General features: G+C 48.6%; 1 protein-coding gene across 1 annotated transcript in view; it reads left to right on the top strand.

Moving 5' to 3' along the window:
- The window catches only part of Pcnx2 (pecanex 2), a 153,726-nt gene that overhangs the window by 113,915 nt on the left and 20,413 nt on the right, over positions 1-19,398 (top strand). Inside the window, exons 24-26 of the mRNA XM_052167115.1 lie at positions 3,733-3,791; positions 7,222-7,437; positions 18,323-18,576. Of these exons, the coding sequence (XP_052023075.1) occupies positions 3,733-3,791; positions 7,222-7,437; positions 18,323-18,576 (529 nt within the window). The remainder of the gene's footprint in view (positions 1-3,732; positions 3,792-7,221; positions 7,438-18,322; positions 18,577-19,398) is intronic.

The following is a 19,398-nucleotide window of genomic DNA, read 5'->3' on the forward strand; positions in this document are numbered from 1 at the left end:
TACTACAAAGTAATAGTGTTAAAAACTACATGGTATTGGTACAGTAACAGGCAGGTGGATCAATAGAACAGAATTGAATATCCAGAAATGAACCCGCACACCTAAGCCCACTTGATCCCAAAGGAGCTGATAGCATGCAATGGAAAAAAGATAGCCTTTTCAACAAATGGTGCTGTTTCAACTGTAGGTCAGCATGCAGAAGAATGCGAACTGATCCATTCTTATCTCCTTGTACTAAGCTCAACTCAAAATGTATCAAGGACCTACACATAAAGCCAGACACTCTGAAGCTAATAGAAAAGAAACTTGGGGAGACCCTTGAGGACATCTGTACAGGGGGAAAGTTCTTGAACAGAACACCAATAGTATATGCTCTAAGATCAAGAATTGACAAATGGGACCTCATAAAATTACAAAGTTTCTGTAAGGAAGTTTTTTTAAAAAAAAAAAAATGAATGCATTGTGAGACAAAGGAAGGGGGCAGAAAAACAGGAGAATACACCGTGGTCCTGCCGGAGAACAAACGCTGGCCGTCTTACACCAGCCAGGGGCGTTTGAAAGTCAGAGTACAGAGAAGCATCTCCCATGAGCAGCTGGTGCACGCTGGCAAAGGAAATATGGAGTAGAGCCAGCAAAGAACATTACTGTGAAGAACATTACTTAAGTTGCTCTTTTGAACCCACGCGATAGGATAGGTGATTGATCGACTTAGGAAATGTTTTGGGGTAAAAGAAGACAGTCCAGGGGAGGAGGCCAGCTCTGCTCTCGGCACTCCATGCTGACACTGGGGAGAGATAGCTCCCTACAGGCCACCCTCTCTGGAGAGACCTGTTAGAGGCACGTGGAAGTCCTTGACCTAGACTCACAAGACACAGTGGCTTTGTCAGGCAACTCTTGGGAAAAATCTCACCCATGGGTGCATCCGCACATGATCGGTCGCATCCATGAGATGGGCAAGGGGCAAGATGGAAGCGGCAGACCCATGGGAATGTCAGGCAATGGAAGGATAAAGCAGAAATCCAGTTACGGAGATAATTAGCACCTCTGAGTTGCAAGCACCAAGTTTCCAAGAGGACCTCACTGGAGGAGAGCTCCAATTGCCCAGAGCACCCGATGCTTGCCTTCCGAGAAACAGACAGTGCCCTAGGCCTGGGGGTACCACGTAGCCTGACTGAACTATTTATTACTCATGAGGACTGAGCGTTCCAAAGTGGCTGCCACCCTTTTGGAAAGTTTACATTGCAACTGGACAGAGCTTTAGAACGTGCCTAAGCTCCCCGAGGAGCTGGATAATTGACTTTCTTTTGGCTCAGTCCCACTTTAAAAATTGTTTATTTTGCAGCTGGAAATTCCATTTGTCCCGGGTCTTAAGGTGAAATTAAAATTCCGTTTGGGGACCAAGTATGCAGACGTGGGATTTCAACCTTCATTATGAAGGATTCTGTTGTTTGCTTGATTTTCTGTCACCCTGGGCTCTGCTGTTTTGAGAGATGCTGTGAGGCTGTTTGGGAGGGAACCTGACACAGGACGAGCGGCATCTGGGATTCATGGCCACCAAAGAGCTCTTCCCTGTAGTCCTTCTGTGGAATCTTCCACCACGTTCATACCGGACACTACCTAGATGGTTGGTGGATGTCTGAGGCAGGCAAGGAAGCAAACAATGCTGTTGAATTTTTTCCTGAAGACAAGCCATCTCATTGATTAAAAACATAAGCCCACCCTGGTATTCTTGTTATTAGTTCTGATCCCCAGGAGGCAGGTTCAGCCAAGAGCTCAGCATTCTGGTGACATTCCTGACAAATGTTCATTGCTGGCTAAATTATACTGAGTATGTCAAGGATTACATTGAAATCTAAGTCACATGTGCAGCGTCAGGGGCAACTGGACAGGCTTGGAAGACTGCTCAGCAAAACACTTGCCCTAGAGGCATAAGGATGTGAGTTCAAATCTCCAGAACCCAAATAAAAATACAAACAGTGTGAGCATGGGGTCCCAACAGCATGACGGGAGCAGAGACAAGCAGATTCTTGAAAGCTAATGGGCAAGGTAGCCTGGCCAATGTGGTAGAATTGCAGGCCAAGGAGGGGCCCTGGCTCAAACAAAAGGTGAGAGCTGCCCAGGGACCAACAACCTAGATTATCTTCTGCACCCGTACATGCATGCGCACATACACACACACACTCACACACACACTCACACACACACACCCCCGCAAACATACACACATGCTCATGCACGTATGCATCTGTGTGTCCACACACACACACACAAACCATAAATGCATGCACATGTGGACATGCATATGCAACTGCCTCTCTTCCTGGAAGGTATCATAGTAGGAAATCCTTCAGAAGCAGGACCCTGTGCCTAAACCTGGTATTCATGTGCTGTGTATGACAAAAAAAAAAACAAAACAAAACAAAAAAAACAAAAAACAAAACTTTTTTTTAGAGTGGCCTTAAAGATGTGAACTGGCCACATTTACCACAGCTAAGCACCGTCAGTTTTAGTGGCATCTTACTGACAACCTCTATCATTTAAAGACTGGTGAGACTAGTACTCTGTGTCTGAATCCAAGCTAATCCAAGCAGAGCGCACTCTGACCTTCAGGGGTTATAAGGCATGTGCCATGAAAGATAGGCTGTCTCGGGGACACCGGTGGGTTGAGCATCTATTCCAGTGGTTCTCAAGCTGTGGGTGGCAGATACTAACAACTTAGAACAGTAGCCAAATTACAGTTAGGAAGTAGCAACAAAATAATAATATGATTGGGAGTTGCTACAACATAAGGAACTGTGTTGAAGTGCCACCTTTAATACAGTGTTCGGAAGGCCTTGGAGAGATTTTCCGATTGGTCACAGAGGGAAGCCTTTCCTCACTGATCACCACCAATGCCTTTTAAGAGCCATGAATCACGGTGCACTGCTAAGAAGAGCCCCATTCCGGTGACTCCTTGTTGCCGGGGCTGCAGACAAGCTACCCTTTCCTAAGTTTGTAAGACTTGTTTTCATAACTCAAAGAAAAATCAGTTAGTATGTCCCCAACTGGTAGACGCTTGTGGTGGAGGCAGTGACCACCCACAGCTGTTTTCTAGAAACGAATGGAAGCAAAGGTACTTTGTGTGACCACTGTTCTCAAATTCTGGAACTGGGGCTGGTGGCATTCTCAGTAGGTACCCTGCCGCCGCCACCAAGCTAGGTGACCCAGTTTTGATCCCCAGTACCCACATGGTGGGAGGGAAGCATTAGCTTCCTGTAAGCTATCCTCTGAGGTGCACATGAATGCATGGGATACACATGTACACACACACACAAAGATACACAGAGACACACACATGCACTCACACACAAACATACACACTCACACACATTCTCTCTCTCTCTCTCTCTCTCTCACACACACACACACACACACACACACACAGTTGATATTTTTTTTTTTTAAATTCTGGAAGTGAGCAGCATTTCTCTGGAAGTCCAAACACTTGCTTTAATGTTATGCTCAAAATGTCTTGAAAGACAAGGACATTGTCCCTAAGGCAGAGGACAGCCTTTCTCCCCGCTCCCCAGTGCTGGGTATGTGCAACCAACTCCTTTCTCTTGGCAGCACTGGCAGGCAGGGACGGCCCTCCTCCCCAGTAAGCAGCCTGCACACCCATCTCACGTTTGCACGCCAGCTCCCTAAGGGCAGGGATCTAACCATGACCTCTCACCTCTCTTTGGCCCCATCCAGTACACGGCGCATGGATAATTCCAACACAAGGCTGGCTGTGCAAATGGAAAGAGACCCAGGTAAGCGCTTTTCATACTCTCTTTAATCCTTGTGTTTCTTTTGTTAGGTAGATAGATACCAAAGAAGGTATTTAGTGCAGTATGTGTAGCCATGGCAGAGTCAATGCATGTCTCTGTAAATACACTGAGCACGGGGCATAACTGGGCATGTGGGCCCATTATTTTCCCCCATGGATAGCTTTAGAAATATGCTGAGTTGGTTAGTGACTATTTCCAGTTACCCCATGAGCACACTTTAAATCGTATATTGACAGTCATGTACTATTGTGTATAGTAGGCGTTAAGCAGCCTTTAAACCTTAGAGCTGGTCTGTAAGGAAAATATCCTTTGAGCTGGGAATGGTTGCACATGCCTGTAAAGCCTAGCATTCAGGAAACAGGTGCTTGTAGGCCAGAATCTCCAGACGAGCTTAAGTGTCATAGTGGGGCCCGGTCTGTAAAAACAAATAAACAAGCAAGCAAACAAAAACATCACCCTGTGTTGGCCTTCATAGTAACAAACCATTGTAGGGCTGGGCATGAGGAACTCATCAGAAATTCTGGGCACCATTAAGCTGTGGAGTCACCTGATAGAATAACCTTTGACTTCTTTCTTTCTTTCTGTAGTGGATCTCTCTCTCCCTCCCTCCCTCCCCTCTCTTTCCTTTAAAGATTTAATTATTTATTTTATTTATATGAGTACACTGTAGCTGTCTTCAGACACACTAGAAGAGGGCATCAGATCCCATTACAGATAATTGTGAGCCACCATGTGGTTGCTGGGAATTGAACTCAGAACCTCTGGAAGAACAGTCAATGCTCTTAACTGCTGAGCCATCTCTCTAGCCCATGGATCTCATTTTTAGCCGCTTTGTCTCTTCTTCATACCAGAATGTCAATTTAAAGTGTAATTTCATTTAAGGTGGACATCTGTGTAGGCCTCATCCTTGTCTCTAGAAAGAACGGAATCCTGGGTCCATGCCGGTTATCCATGTAACCTGACAGTGCCATAAACCGAAGATGAACGCAGTGCCTCTAGCTCGCCTCCCAACCTTGTTTTGAAGCACAGTCCACCCCAGAATGTCACTTACCTCCTGGGATCCATGATCACAGGACTCACATGAAGCTGCAGCTGGCCACCACCACCCAGTGTCACCCAAGCATCAGACCGCAGGATTGACACCAGCCCCTGTAAAGATCAGACACAAAATCTGGAAAGCAACTACCAAATGCATCCCGTTCTCCCCTATGTAAATCCAGCATGCGGAAGCGAAACTGTCTTTTTCAGGGCCATCTACACTGAGACTGCATGAACACAATTAGCGTAAAATGAGAATTTAAAGTCTGGAAGCGCTGGAGAGCCAGACTTATTATTTGTGAGACTTTCTGTCAGGGTGTAGGGGAAGGAGAGGAAGTGGGACGGTCGCTGGCATGCTGCTGCCAGGGCTCAGTGACACAGCAGGATCATTGCGTTAGGCACACGAACAGTCTCTGAAACACATCTTGCACCCAGTTAACCATAAACGTCTCATTTCCCCTAATTATACAGATGCGTGGGCAGTGTGTAGTAAGAGTACGTCCTGAGCCAAATTTCTACTTTTACTTGTTGTGTTTGAGTATAGAACAGTGTACAAGGTAAGAAGGGCTAATTCTCATTCAGGGCTCTCTGTAAGAGTGCAGGGAACTGAAGCTAGCCTCTCCTCAGAGGCCTGCTGATTCATCACAGACAGTGAATGCAGAGCAGGCTGGCACAGGGAGACATCAGCAACTCCTCTGTCAATCACAAACAGCGTATCGATGTCTCAGCTCATCACTTCAGCTTCCAAGCAGCTCCAGCATCGTGTCAGGGGCTCAATGTCTGATGGCTGCCCCTGCAGGTCTCTGAGCAACAGCCTGGACCTCCTCCCCTTATAATCCTCAGGGACATCTCTGTGCTGAGGCCAGCCTGGAGCTCTGTTAACCACGGGTGCAAAGTGAGGCTGCAGCCTTTGTGGGTGACCTCATAGAACACGTCTCCTCTCTGGTAAATGAAACACAAGCCCTGAGTTTTACTGCTGGGTCTTTCTTCAGGGAGATGCTATACCTGCCTGGCTTTTCAGGGGTTTCCTGCTTCTGCAGTCAAGACCCTGGATTTTCTCTTTGGCCTTTCCAGTTCTCCTTTGACTTACCTAACCACATACGAAAAGGAATTCTCAGCTTGTCCAGTCTTGCCTTGCAAAGCTTGTCGCCTTCATCTGAGGCAGCCAGAGGCGGAGAACTGCAGTCAGAGCCTGGAAGGAAACCATGGAAATGCAGCGCATGCCTCAGTTTACCCCTCCACACACTTCCCAGACCTTCCACCAGGAAGTGAGGCATCCTGGTTCCAACTCCTTCTAGCACCCTTCCTTTTCCCTGGTTCTCGCCACCCATCCAACCGAGTCCTGGCTGTTAACCAAGGAGCAGCCATTAACAGAACCTAACCCTGGTTGGGATGTAGAAGCTACTCCCTCAGTTCCTGCTGGGGAGACACCAATGGACAGCCACTGTGGGTAGGGCAGGCCCAGATCCAGGCTTTACTGAAGAGGAATGTAAAGTTGGTCTTACTTTTTAATGGTTTTACTCATAACTACGCACAGTGAGACAGCCCCAATGTTCTTCTGTATACAAGGAAGCAGGGGAGCATTTCAGGCAGGACATGATAAGTAGAGAAGTAAGGTATAAGCCTAGAGTTCAAAAATGTGTGTGTGTGTGTGTGTGTGTTTGTGGGTACATGTGTGCATGTGTGTATGTATATGCACATGGTCCTGGTATATGTGTGTGTGTGTGTGTGTGTGTGTTTATATGTGTATGTATGTATGTATGTGTCTCTGTATGTATGTCTGTGTCTGGTGCATATGTGTGTGTTTGTATGTACATTGTCTACATGTGTGTGGTTTTATGTATATGTGTATGCATGTGTGTATGTGTATGTATGTATGTATATATGTGGGGCAAATGTTATTCCTCAGAAGTCATCTGACTTTGTTTTTTGAGTCAGGGTCTTTCACTGGACTGGAGCTAGCTCAATGAGCTAGGGTATCTGGCCAGAGAGCCCCTGAGACCACCTACCTCTGTTTTCCTGATGCTGGGATTATAAGCACTTATTATTACAGTTGACTTTTTTAAAACATGTGTCCTAGAGGACAAACTTGGTCCTCAGTCTTGCACAGCAGGCACTGCCAGCCCCCAGGGTTGAACTCAACACAGAATTGTGTAAGTCATTTGCATTTAGCCAATAATGTATCTGTCTAAAGGTTATGTCAGGGTCTAGAGGGAAGGCATAGGAGGTCTCAGTATCATCCACTAAACAGGTGGGAAACTGCTGCTTCTGTGTCCCTAAAGAGTCCAACCTTACTCAAAGGACAGCACACGTTTCAGGGTCTGAGCTTAAGAGGAGCATACGATGGTGTCCTTCTTGTCCCACCCACCCTCAGGGAGTGATGACAACAACCTCAACTCCATCTTCTATGAGCACCTGACTCGGGCTCTGCAGGAGTCGCTCTGTGGAGACCTGGTACTCGGCCGCTGGGGCAACTACAGTTCTGGTGACTGCTTCATTTTGGCCTCAGATGACCTCAACGCCTTCGTCCATCTGATTGAGATTGGAAACGGTCTCGTCACCTTTCAGCTCCGGGGACTGGAGTTCCGAGGTAGGGGTTTTCTTTGTTTCTGTGACTCAGTGGGTTGTGTTAAGCATCATACAGAGAACGCTGCTTAGAAGCCTCCTTCAGGGGTCGGGAGATAGCTCATTCGCTAAGAGCATGCATTCCTGTAGAGGACCTGAGTTCAGTTTCCAGTACCCAGATTGTGAGGCTCACACTTGACTGAGTTCCAGAAGATCTGCTGCTACTTGGCCTTCGTGGGCCCCTGAATTCTCATGTGCATACTCACACGCATACACACAAATAAAAATAAAGTAAATCTTTTAAGAAAAAAAAAGCCACCATGAGCAAAAGACTTGGGGACTGTTCTGCTGCATGGGATTTAAGGCTACCTCTGCTCTTAACCATGCATTCTGACAGAAGCGCACTCTAGTCAGCTAGAAAAGCAATGGCACCTTCTGATCTACCGTCTGTTCTCTGATCCACCCAGAGGAAGCATCCTTGCCACTGTGGTCAAAAGCCACCCCTGCTGATGCGCCTCCTCCTCCCTGGTGTGTTTGATTGTATCCTCTCAAATCGAGAGCCCCCATAAACCCCTCCTCTCTCTTAGGTCGAGTTAGCCAAGTTATTTTACTACAGCATCGAGCAAAGTAATTAATGCAATGACAGCTCAGAGTGAAATGGTAGAAAAAATAACCAGGACACGTTTCCCTGTGTTGTGGTGACAGAGAGGCATGGTTTGTTGGACCATGTCACCACAACATGCTGGATTCTTGGAACCTCACAGGGTAAAGTTTAGAAAGGGGTTCCTGCTGAGTAGTGGTGCCTTTAATCTCAGTACTCAAGAAGCAGAGGTAGACAGGTTTCTAGGTTCGAGGTCCACCTGGTCTACAGAGTGAGTTCCAGGCCAGGGCTACACAGAGAAACCCTGTCAAAAAAAGGAGGAGGAGGGAGAAGGAGGTGGTTTCCACATGACCAGGGTTGGGGCTACGTATGTAAGCTTCCAGGAGTTTGCTTTGGTTTATTGCTTTCTCTTTTTCCAGTCAACCACAGTCAGAATGCCACTTACCGGTAAGATCGGTACAGTAGCAATGTCTTGAAGGGAAAATGGCAGCTGACTTGCCTGGATCCCACACCTTCCCCTACAGTAGATTTTCTTTGACCTGGTTAGATTGTAGTTTTAAACACAGAGACTTCAAAGCCTCATAGGTTAACAAATTGAAGTTCTGAGAAAGAACCCAGTTGACCCCAAAGGACTGTTGTTAGATTTGTTTCTCTTTGCCGCACATATTCCAGAATCCCCACAGAGGCCGGCTTCCTCCTTGGGGGTGTTCTGGACTCCTTCTCCTTCATTCTACTTTGCTTCTGAATTCCCAGTCTTCTGAAGGATCAAGTTTTATTTTGTTCAAATTTAATCTACTTTGGCACTACCTGGGGCAGTCAAAGAAAGCACCACAGATAGAATCTCTCTCTCTCTCTCTCTCTCTCTCTCTCTCTCTCTCTCTCTCTCTCTCTCTCTCCCCCTCTCCCCCTCTCTGCCCCCATACTCCTCCCTCCCTCTTTTCCTCCCTCCCCCACCCAGAGGAAGCCAGCAGAAGGAATAGGAGCTGTGCACATATTCACAGCTGATTCTCCCTCCCCCTCTTCCAACTCTCTCTTTCTCTCCCTCCTTCCCTGCCTCCCTCCCTCTCTCTCATAAATCTACCAGAGAAAGAAGCCAGCAACCTGGGTTCTCTGTCTTCCCCCTCCCAACCCCCAGCTGGTGAAGAGACGCATCATGTTAACAGGAAGTCCTAGTGTCAAGCTACAGAAATCAACCCAGGCTAACACAAGAGAAGAAGGCTTTATGGTGAAATGCATCCAGGAATAAGGATTTTCTGAGCAGCATGGGGCAGGTGTTATGTGATTTTGAGTGAGTTCAACATCTGAAATCACACAGCAGGAGCTAGAAAAACGCTTGGTAGTTAGAGCACTTGGTACTGTTCCCAAAAACTTGAATTCAGTTCTCAGCACCAGCTCCAGGGGTCTGCTGCCCTTTTCCGTCTTCCATGAGCACTTGCATACACAGGACATATGCATACACGGCACACATACACTCACATACATGCACACTTATAGAAATCTTAAAGTCATATGGCAGCTTCAGGGACCTAGGGCTGCTCCCACATTGTTGAAACAAAGGATGTAGATAAATAGCCTCTATCACCATCTCTCCTCCTGAGTGCTCGCCTTTCCGTCTTGCTGTGCTGTCAGCTTAGTCAGAGTCCGAGCCAAGTGCACCAGACCACCAAAGTCACGGTCACATACAAGTGATCTGGGTCAAAGGGTATGTGGTGTCTCATTTCTTATAGTGGGAGATGCTCACTGAGATGTCCATGGTGTGTATATCAGCTGGAGAAAGGTCAGCTGCTCTAGCAACACGGCTGAGCAACACGTCCATGGCACAGTACACCTTCGCTTTGCAGATGTGGAGGAGTATAGCGATGGCAGAACACGGTGGCTCCAATTAACACCACCGAGGGTCACAGCTGGTGTGTCTTCGTGCACACCAAGGGTCAGTGTGGAGCCTAACAGAAAGTGGAAGAGTACAGGGAAGTTCGTTCCAGGCCAGGCCTTTTCCCTCTGTGTCTTGTGGTCCCTATAGAAGTGACATGAGTACCTAGAAAGCAAGCAGAGCTCTTCTTGGACTGCCCCATCCTTCTGGTAGCCCGGTGATCTGGGCGGGTCAGATGACTTAGCCATTTCTGTGAGAAGACGATGATCATGCATGAGGAGTCACTGTGCCTCTGAAGGCAAGGGCGCCCACCTCTCCAGGAACCTGCCAGGTAATTAGTCAAGGATTCACAGGCTATAGACAATGCACATGAGAGAGCCAACAGGGCCATAGCCCTGCACAGCTATTGACTAGATGCTGGTAACGGATGGCTAGAGGTTGAAAGCCAATAGACAGACTTCAGACAGTTCTGAAGGTGGGGGGGGGGGGGTGGAGCAAACAGCCAGGACATTGGATTGTTCTTTTACAAGATGCCTGTGAACTTGGAACCTAAGACAGAGTACCTTGAAGGTGACAGCTACTCCCAGGAGAGGTATCATCCTCCCTCCCAAGGGAGATGAAGAAGGGCCCTGAGCTCACAGCTAGCTCGGGGTGCCATGGGCAACCATGTGGCTCCATCTGGACACTGCCCGTGGGGTACTTGACTCAAATCTGTACTGCAGTATTGACTTGGTTCTCAGACACTGCTGAATGGGAATCTTATCCCTCCGGTTTCTCACTCAGCCTTCTGACAGCTCCGTGCCACCTTCCTAATTGGAAAAACAAAATGAAACAACAACAACAACAACAACAAAAACCAGTCAACTTCTACATCAGCTTCTTCAGTGGAGCTCCCGGGTGACTTGACTTTACAGAGCCTTGCGTTCTCCGGCAGAGCCTCACTGAGACTGGCAGCTCTGGCAGTCCACAATGGCGGCCACCTTAGGGTATAGCTGGGAGGGAGCTAGAGTCTCTTCCGTGCTGCATTTGGCATAACTCCTCTCAAGAAGCAGGTAGCTCTGTGTCTAACCTAGGACTCAGAACTACAGCTAGCTTCAAGGGAGCAGGGAAGCAGTGGTCAAGTCCCTGCTAAGGTTCCTGTCACTGCTGGTGTTAGAATGCACGAATCTGTCAGCGGTGTCAGGTGGGCACTAGCCCTCCACTGTCACAGCACCTGACATCAGATGAATGAATGGGCTGAGTGGGGAATCGGGTGTGAATGTTGGAATGCGTGAAAACTCACTGAGTCTGGTGGTGACAAAGGGACATGTGAAGACTACAGTGTGATTTTCCCTAAGCCACACGGGCATTGCGAGTGTGAGCACAGAAGGCAGGATTGGGGCTAGCCAAGAGTGTCGAGAAGCAAGCTGAGGACAGGGAGCCCCAAATCCTTATGTGTTCAAGGGTCAAGGGTGTGACAGGTTACAGTGCTTGGGCAGGCTAGGAAAGGAGCAAAGCAAACAAAGCGGCGGGGGGGGGGGGGGGAAGAGAAACAGGATCCCAGGACAGCCCTGAGGAGCTGTGAGCCCAGAAAGGGGGCCGTGACCACTGGGCTTGATGGCCACCGGAGGCAGGGTGCTCTGGGATGCTATTGAGAGGGAGGCAAATTTTGATAAACACATCTAGGGTTGTTACTGTGAATATAAAAGGGGAGGGAACAAAAGAAGATAAGAAGTGAGGGAGGGAGAGATAGAAATGGAAAGGGGGGAAAGAGAGGCAGGAAAGGGATGGTGGAAAGGGAAGAGAGGGAGGAGAGGAAGAAGGAGAGGAAAGAGAAGGGAGAGGAGAGGAGGGAAGGAGGGAGGGAAGAAGAGAAGATGAAGAAAGGGAGGAGGGAGGGAAGGAGGACAAAAGAGAAGGAATGAACGGGGGAGGAGGAAGAGGGAGGGGAGTGGAGAGGAGGAAAAGGAGGAGGGAGGGGAGTGGAGAGGAGGAGGGAGGGGAGTGGAGAGGGGGAAAAGGAGGAGGGAGGGGAGTGGAGAGGGGAAAAGGAGGAGGGAGGGGAGTGGAGAGGGGAAAAGGAGGAGGGAGGGGAGTGGAGAGGGGGAAAAGGAGGAGGGAGGGGAGTGGAGAGGAGGAGGGAGGGGAGTGGAGAGAGGGAAAAGGAGGAGGGAGGGGAGTGGAGAGGGGGAAAAGGAGGAGGGAGGGGAGTGGAGAGGGGGAAAAGGAGGAGGGAGGGGAGTGAAGTGGGGGGGAGGGGAGGGGAAAGGGGGGAAAGGAGGAGGGAGGGGAGTGGAGAGGAGAAGGAGGAGGGAAGGGAAGGAAGACAGAAGAGGAAAAGGAGGGGAGGGGGGCAAGGAGGAAGGTTAAATAAGGAAAGACTGAAGTAAGGAATGTCTAAACATTATAAAGTCTGTTTGTTCTTAAAATTTTAGATCTCATTTTCTCAGAATCTTCAGATCTTCACGTGGCCCCGCCCTGGAGGCCATTCTCCCAACTCAGCATCTGCGGCCTCCTCGCAGAAGGGACTCTGAAGGTGCAGTAGGGACGTAGCCTGGTTCCCGTTGGAGCTAGAAAACAACTAAAAGCAAGATTTATGCTCCTGCCTGTGGGAGATGTTATCAGCCTTCTCACGGTTTGGCTGACCCCATAATCACTGGCCCGTGGGGATGTGTGAAAATAGCCCTATAGCCTAATCTCACCCACAGCAGGTCCAACTCAAAGCTTTATCTTAACTGGAGATCCACATACAGCCCTCCCACTAATACTAAAACTCTCTAGAAGTCCTCCTCTTGGCAACAGTCAACTCTTCATCATGGCTTTATGGTTTATGTCTGGATAGCTTGAGGGATCTTCTAACTCCCTGGATTCCAGACTCCATCCATAAAATAGAACGCTGTCTCCAGTGGATGCTCGCACACACGGTTTCCTTCCTTCCTAAGTAGAGAAGCCTGGAGCTTGCCGGTGTGTATGGAAGGTCTAGGTGGACAGGGAGTGTCCCATGGCACTAGCAGAGTCCACACTACCTTAGCTTCCTGTGCTCAGGAATGCCCTGTGAGAAGGGTGCAGTTTTGAATGACTAGTGACCTAGGAAGGCCTCCTCTTCAGAGTCTAGCCCGTTCTGCTGCTTTTCTGGCCTGTAAGTGGAGTGAACGCAGGGAGGTCTTACTCCCAGCGATGATGATAGACTTATGCATTTCAGCATTCATCATGTATCAGGCTGCCTGGTGTGCAGGGAAGCTTTGGTTAACTCCACTTTTTAAATATATTGCTGTGTAGGTGTGTGTACATTTGTATGTATGACATGCATGTGTATGTTTGCACATGTGTATGACATTGTGGGTATGTTAGCACATGTGTGTGACATTCATGCATATGTTTGCACAAGTATGTGGCATTCATGTATGTTTGCACATGTGTGTGACATTTGTGGGTATGTTTTCACACACATGTGACATTCCTGTGTGCTTACACACATATGTATGGCATGTGTGTATGTTTGCACATGTGTGTATGAGATGTGTGTGAATATTGTTTACACATGTGTGTAGAGGCCAGAAGTTGACATTGGGTATTTTCTTCAGTGGCTCACCACATTATTCTTATTTTCATTGTTGTTGAGACAGTCTCTCACTGCACCCGGAGGCTGGTGATTGGGCTGGACTGGCTGGATGACAAGCTCCAGGGATTGTTCGGTCTCTGCATCCAAACATTGGGATTATCGGTGTGAGGCACACACCTCAACATCCTGCCTCTTATGTGGGTGTTGGGCATCGGCCTCAGGTTCTCATGCTCCTATGGCTCCCGCTGAGCCATCTCCCCAGCTGTCAGGGGAACTCGCTTTTCACCAGAGAGTATTTAACTAGAGTAAGACACTAGTTTTTCATTCTAAGAGACCAGACACACACACACGCACACACACACACACACACACACACACACACACACGCACGCACGCACACACATGCACACGCCACACCACCCCCATCTGCGTTGGTCTGCGTTGGTCTGTGTGCCGGGAGCAAAAGGTCTCCTGGGGCTCAGGCATGGCCAGAAAGACCAAAGCGTTAACAGCTCTCTGAAGGGAAGCTGGAGCAAGGCGGGCTGCCAGGCCTCTGGTGAGGCCACCACTGCCCAGTCAGTGGCAGGCAGTGAGATACAGTGGGCGGCTAAAGGCCAAGGTCAGGGCCACCAAGCAGGAAGTGTCTATGGTCAGGCTTGCACACCCAGCTGGTTGGGCCCAGTCAAGGTCTAGTGACAAAAGCTTTGGGAGAGAACACTCTTCCCTGGAGTGTCACAGCTCAATAAGACAGGCATCTCAGGTGATCTTTGGTGAAATAACTCATGATGTACTTTATTCCTTGTGGATGGGACCTTATAAACCTTGGGGTGGGGTGGGGTCTAGAGGCAGATGCTTTCTCTTGGCTCTGTCTGAGATGTTAGGGATGCCTCATCTGCATGTGGAAGGACATTAAGTGACTGATTGTCATAGTCCTCTCAGTGGGGTGTCGTGGTCACATGTTCCAGGACAGGACCTGATTAGAGTAGAATTTAAACGCCTAGTGTTCTCAATTATGAGAATCACCAGTGTTCCTGAATCTGCTCGGCCTTACCAAGTTTTCTCTTCGGTGGCACAGTCCACCGCCCCACACAGACTTTTCTATCCTAAAGAACATGTGACTTTGGGGAGCTGCAGTGTATATTTAGAACAAGGAGCTCTCACCCCTGTCACCTTCATGACCAGGTTTTCCTGTGCATCCCATGAGACACTCTAGTGTCACCTTTCTAAGTTGATTACAGCCACTTAAATGGATGTTGTGCAGAATCAAACTTTCACCATGAGAAACAGCGCTGTTCATTTAAAGGCGTCACAGCACTTTTAAAATCTAGTTTGTCCAGCACCACACCGGGAAAGGCTTGTTCTTAGGGCTATATCTAAATGCTAAGCAAATTTCAGTGGACTCTACAGAATAAAAAGAAAAAATGTTATTAAAAAAGAAACCTTTCTGTTGTGCTCAGAAAGCAAACGTTATAAATCACTCTGACATACTTAACATACTTTTGTGTTTTCTCCCCCTGCTCACCTGGCCAGCATTCCTCAAGGTTCTCAAGGTCATTGCTTAGAGGCAGTTGATACAATATTGCTCAAGAGTAGGGCTAGGAAGTGCAGTAGAAACTTCCCAGGAAAGCAAGACGGTTTGGAGCTTGGGGGTAGGGGCTAGCGAGCCAGCAGGGGCCCCGGCTTTGGCTCTGCTGGGAGAGACCAGAGAAACATCCAGACACTGCTGACATCACTAAGATCACTGAGCACAGCTATGCTGGTCCTGATATCAGCCAAGGTTGCTAAGATTAGTAGCAGAAGCCTTTACCCACTGAATCATCTCACTGTCACCAAGAAGCCATCTGTCTCAGTCAGGGTTTCTATTCTTGCACAACATCATGACCAAGAAGCAAGCTGGGGAGGAAAGGGTTTATTCAGCTTACACTCCCATATCACTGTTCATCACCAAAGGAAGTCAGGACTAGAACTCAAGCAGGTCAGGAAGCTGATGTAGAGGCCATGGAAGGATGTTTCTTACTGGCTTGCTTCCCCCTGGCTTGCTCAGCCTGCTCTCTTATAGAACCCATGTCTACTAGTCCAGGGATGGCGCCACCCACAAGGGACCCTCCCCCCCTTGATCACTAACTGAGAAAATGCCCTAGAGCTGTGTCTCATGGAGGCATTTCCCCAACTGAAGCTCCTTTCTGTGTGTTAACTCCAGCCTGTGTCAAGTTGACACACAAAACCTGCCAGTACACCATCTAGATTTTATCAGGTATCGTTAACAGTCTTTATAAACCCATTCAAATCCATACTAGCCCATATCGTGTTACCTATTTTTTGGTTCTTGTTGTTTTGGATTTTGGTTGTTATTTTGTTTTGTTTGAACTGGGGTCTGATGCAGTTCAGACTGGCTCCAAATTCACCACGTAGCTGAGGAGGGCCTTGAACTCTTGGTTGTATTACAAGCATGTTCCAACACATCTATTTCTATGCTATGCAGTACCGGGGCTGAAGCCCAGGACCTTGTGCATGCTAGGCGAGCACTCTACCCACTGAGCCACATCCTCAGGCCCTCACTGCCTTTTGAGTGAAGAAAGGTTTAGAAAGCCTAAGTCGGATCATTTAGCTTAATGCCATTTTGCTAATGGCCGTTTGTGTGGGCTCTAGGCTGAAGCTGCCTCTCTCTTCAATGTTGTCTGGATTCCAGACACCCCACCGCGGGTTCATGTACTCCATGACACCAGCCAAGATTTTGATAAATGGGTTCCTGTAGATGTCTAGGCGGTCTGCTCGGTCTTTTGATCCTATGTGCAGGGTGCTCTGGTCTGGATTTTTAGTGTATTATATTCTGTACACTTTCTCCACAATGCTAAGATTGTTTTCAACTGTAAATCTGTCTTCAGGATGATAACTAGGATACCCTGTGTCATCAGCATACAATCTCTATTTCCTCTGGAGTCTTTATGAAAATGTTGAAAAAGACATGGCCTCCATCTACAGGAGCTGATCCCATCCCGACTCTTATTTGAAGTCCTTTGGAAGCATAAGTGGTCCACAGAGCACAGCAAGCCCTGATCTCAGTGTGAGGTGGGGGTGGTCTAAGGTTAGGGCACCCTCTATGAATCACCTCAGACTAAGAAGAGTGGAGCCCTCACAAGCTGGCAGCAGCATCTCTTGCAGGGCACCTCTCTGTGGTAACCCTGTCCAGCAGGGACCTTGCTGTTCTGGCGACTGTTCCCTTGCCACCTCTCTGAGTCTTCTATCTACTTGGCTGTCATCTACAGTTCGAGGCCATCCAGTGTTCAAACCTTGGGTCTATAGGGTTAAGCAGAGACCTAGAACATTGGGAGAGAAAGTAGGTTCTCAGTGAGATAGCTTAGCACTTTCTAATGCTAACACTACGGCAGGCATGCAGTCCTCGACCTGCTTGTCTGCCTCGGATGCAGAAGCAAACTTTAGGCTAGCAGAAGCCCTGTCATTGTTAGAGCAAAACCAGAGGCAGGCCAGCAGGATAACCCAGCACACAGAAGCACTAACAGCCTGGGTTTGACTCCGGGGATCCACATGGCAGAGGGAAAGAGCAGACTCTGGCTGGGTGCTTTCTGAATTCTATATGCACGCTGTGACACTAGAGCACCCTTCAAAAAAAAAAAATAAAGATAAATGGCAAAAGCCCCAATACAATTGAAGTAAACCAGAGGCCCAGCTTAAGATTGTAATCATTAGGTTAACATGAACCCACTGGGGAATGTGGGGAACTCAGAATGGTCTCCAGACTAAAGTGAAAACCTGAGACAGGAAATGCAGTGAGCTAATCCTCTCTGGCCCAAATCCAGTAAAACCTACAGGTTAGCCCACTGTGGTAAGTACAGTCGGCTCTCTCCTCTCTCTAACGGTCATCCTGAGTTTGAGGTCACAGCACAGCCTTTAACTGAGGGCAGAGTTAAAGCCAACAGGCACAGAGGGCTCTGTATTCCTCCTTTTACTTCTTCCCACGTTGGCTGGGAAGGCGGGATGCTGTTCTTGTGCGCGTGGCTCGGGTTGACCTAAGCAGAGCGCAGCTTTCATTCCCACCCCAATGTACCTTCTTCTTGACCCAGCCGCCCGTTTGTGTTTCTTCCACGACTTGCACTATTGTCTTATGGAGATGTATTTAAGAGCTTCCTTCCCCTCTCCTCTGGTCTCCATTCTGTTACTTGTCTGGGAAGGTGTTCCAGGGCAGGTGTCTCTAACCTGGGGTTGTCTCAATGAAGGCAGAGGGGATTCTTCAAATCTCCATCAACAAGTCAGTAGCCACCATGAGAGTGTATGTACCGCCAAACAGAAACACAGAGAATAGAGGGAGGTCAGGATGATTGTGAATGGATAAAAATCCCGGTGCAGTGCACACACCTGACGTAGAGCCAGCAGAGCCCACTCGATGAGCTCCAGGCCTGTGTCACCAAACATGGTAGAGAGCTCCTGAGGAATGGCCTCAAGGTTAATGTCTTGCCTGCCTGCCTACTTACACAGACACAGGCACACACACACACATACACACACACACACATACACACACACACACAGAGAGAGAGAGAGAGAGAGAGAGAGAGAGAGAGAGAGAGAGTGAGAGAGAGAGAGAATGTGTGTGCATGCTTGCACATAGGCACGCACCTTAAGAGTTGATGGTTATGAGAATCATGGTTGTTTGGTAGGCCTGTTTAAGGACAAACACCTGATCTAGCACCTTAAAGAGACACCTCATGGGGCTAGACAGATGGCTCAGTGGCTAAGAGCACTGGCTGCTCTTCCAGAGGACCCTGGTTCCATTCCTCACACACATGGCAGTTCATAACTGTCTGTAACTCCAGTTCCAGACCATCCAATGCCCTCTTCTGACCTCCGTGTGATCTAATGTCTATTGTGTCCTTGGCCAGGAACCTATTGCCAGCAGAGAGAGGTGGAGGCCATCATGGAGGGTGATGAAGAGGACAGAGGCTGCTGCTGCTGCAAACCTGGCCACCTGCCACACCTGCTGTCCTGCAATGCTGCCTTCCACCTACGCTGGCTTACCTGGGAGATCACGCGCACACAGTACATCCTGAAGGGCTATAGCATCATCGACAACAATGCAGCCACCATGCTGCAGGTGTTCGACCTCCGCAGGGTGCTCATCCGCTACTATGTCAAGGTGTGAAGCGTTTCCCAGAGCTGTGGGAGGAGCCTGGGAAGTGAGGATGAGAGACCAGGCTCCTGAATAGCTCCACACAAACTGGCACACACAGGTTTCTCCCTGATGACAGATGCAGCCCTGTGTGGGGGACCTTTATTGAAAACCCAGCAAGGCTTTGTGTTAGCCTGAGCCTGAGCACAGCAGGCTGGCTGCAACCTTGACTGTCTATCCATTTCAACAACAACAGGGGGTGCTTGTCATGATGGGCAAATTAAATATCCAAGAAGCACCAGCAGGCCCCGCATTGGAGTTACACAGCCCCATGAGATGCTGGGCAAATGATCCAACCAGAATTGTGGGTTGGGGATTTAGCTCAGTTGGCAGAGTGCTTGACTTGCATGCATGGAACCCTGGGTTCGATCCTCGGCACTGCATAAAACCAGATGTTGTGGCACACATCTGTAGGCTCAACACTCAGAGGGTGGAAGAAGGAGGATCAGAAGGTTGAGGTCTTCTTTGGCTTCACTGAGGGTTCCAGATTAAGCTACAACAGACCTGTCAACAAACACTCAATCCAAAGGTTAGGGCATACAATGGTTTAAAAAATGTGAGGAGGGAATTTGGGGGAAAGGGGAAAGAAGGAAAAGAAGAGAAGACTGTGCATCTCAGATGCCCTGTAGAGAAAAATGTACTTCTGGCCCAGGGTACCAACTGGGCTGAGGTGTGTACTGAGAAGCAAGGACCGGCAGGACAGGAGAGTCCTTGTGATAGACCCATGCTGGAGGCAGTGAAAGGCCTACTGAGGGCTCCACAATTCTGTGTGTGTGTGTGGGGGGGGGG

This window comes from Apodemus sylvaticus, chromosome 21 (assembly GCF_947179515.1).
Source record: "Apodemus sylvaticus chromosome 21, mApoSyl1.1, whole genome shotgun sequence".
NCBI lineage: Eukaryota > Metazoa > Chordata > Mammalia > Rodentia > Muridae > Apodemus > Apodemus sylvaticus.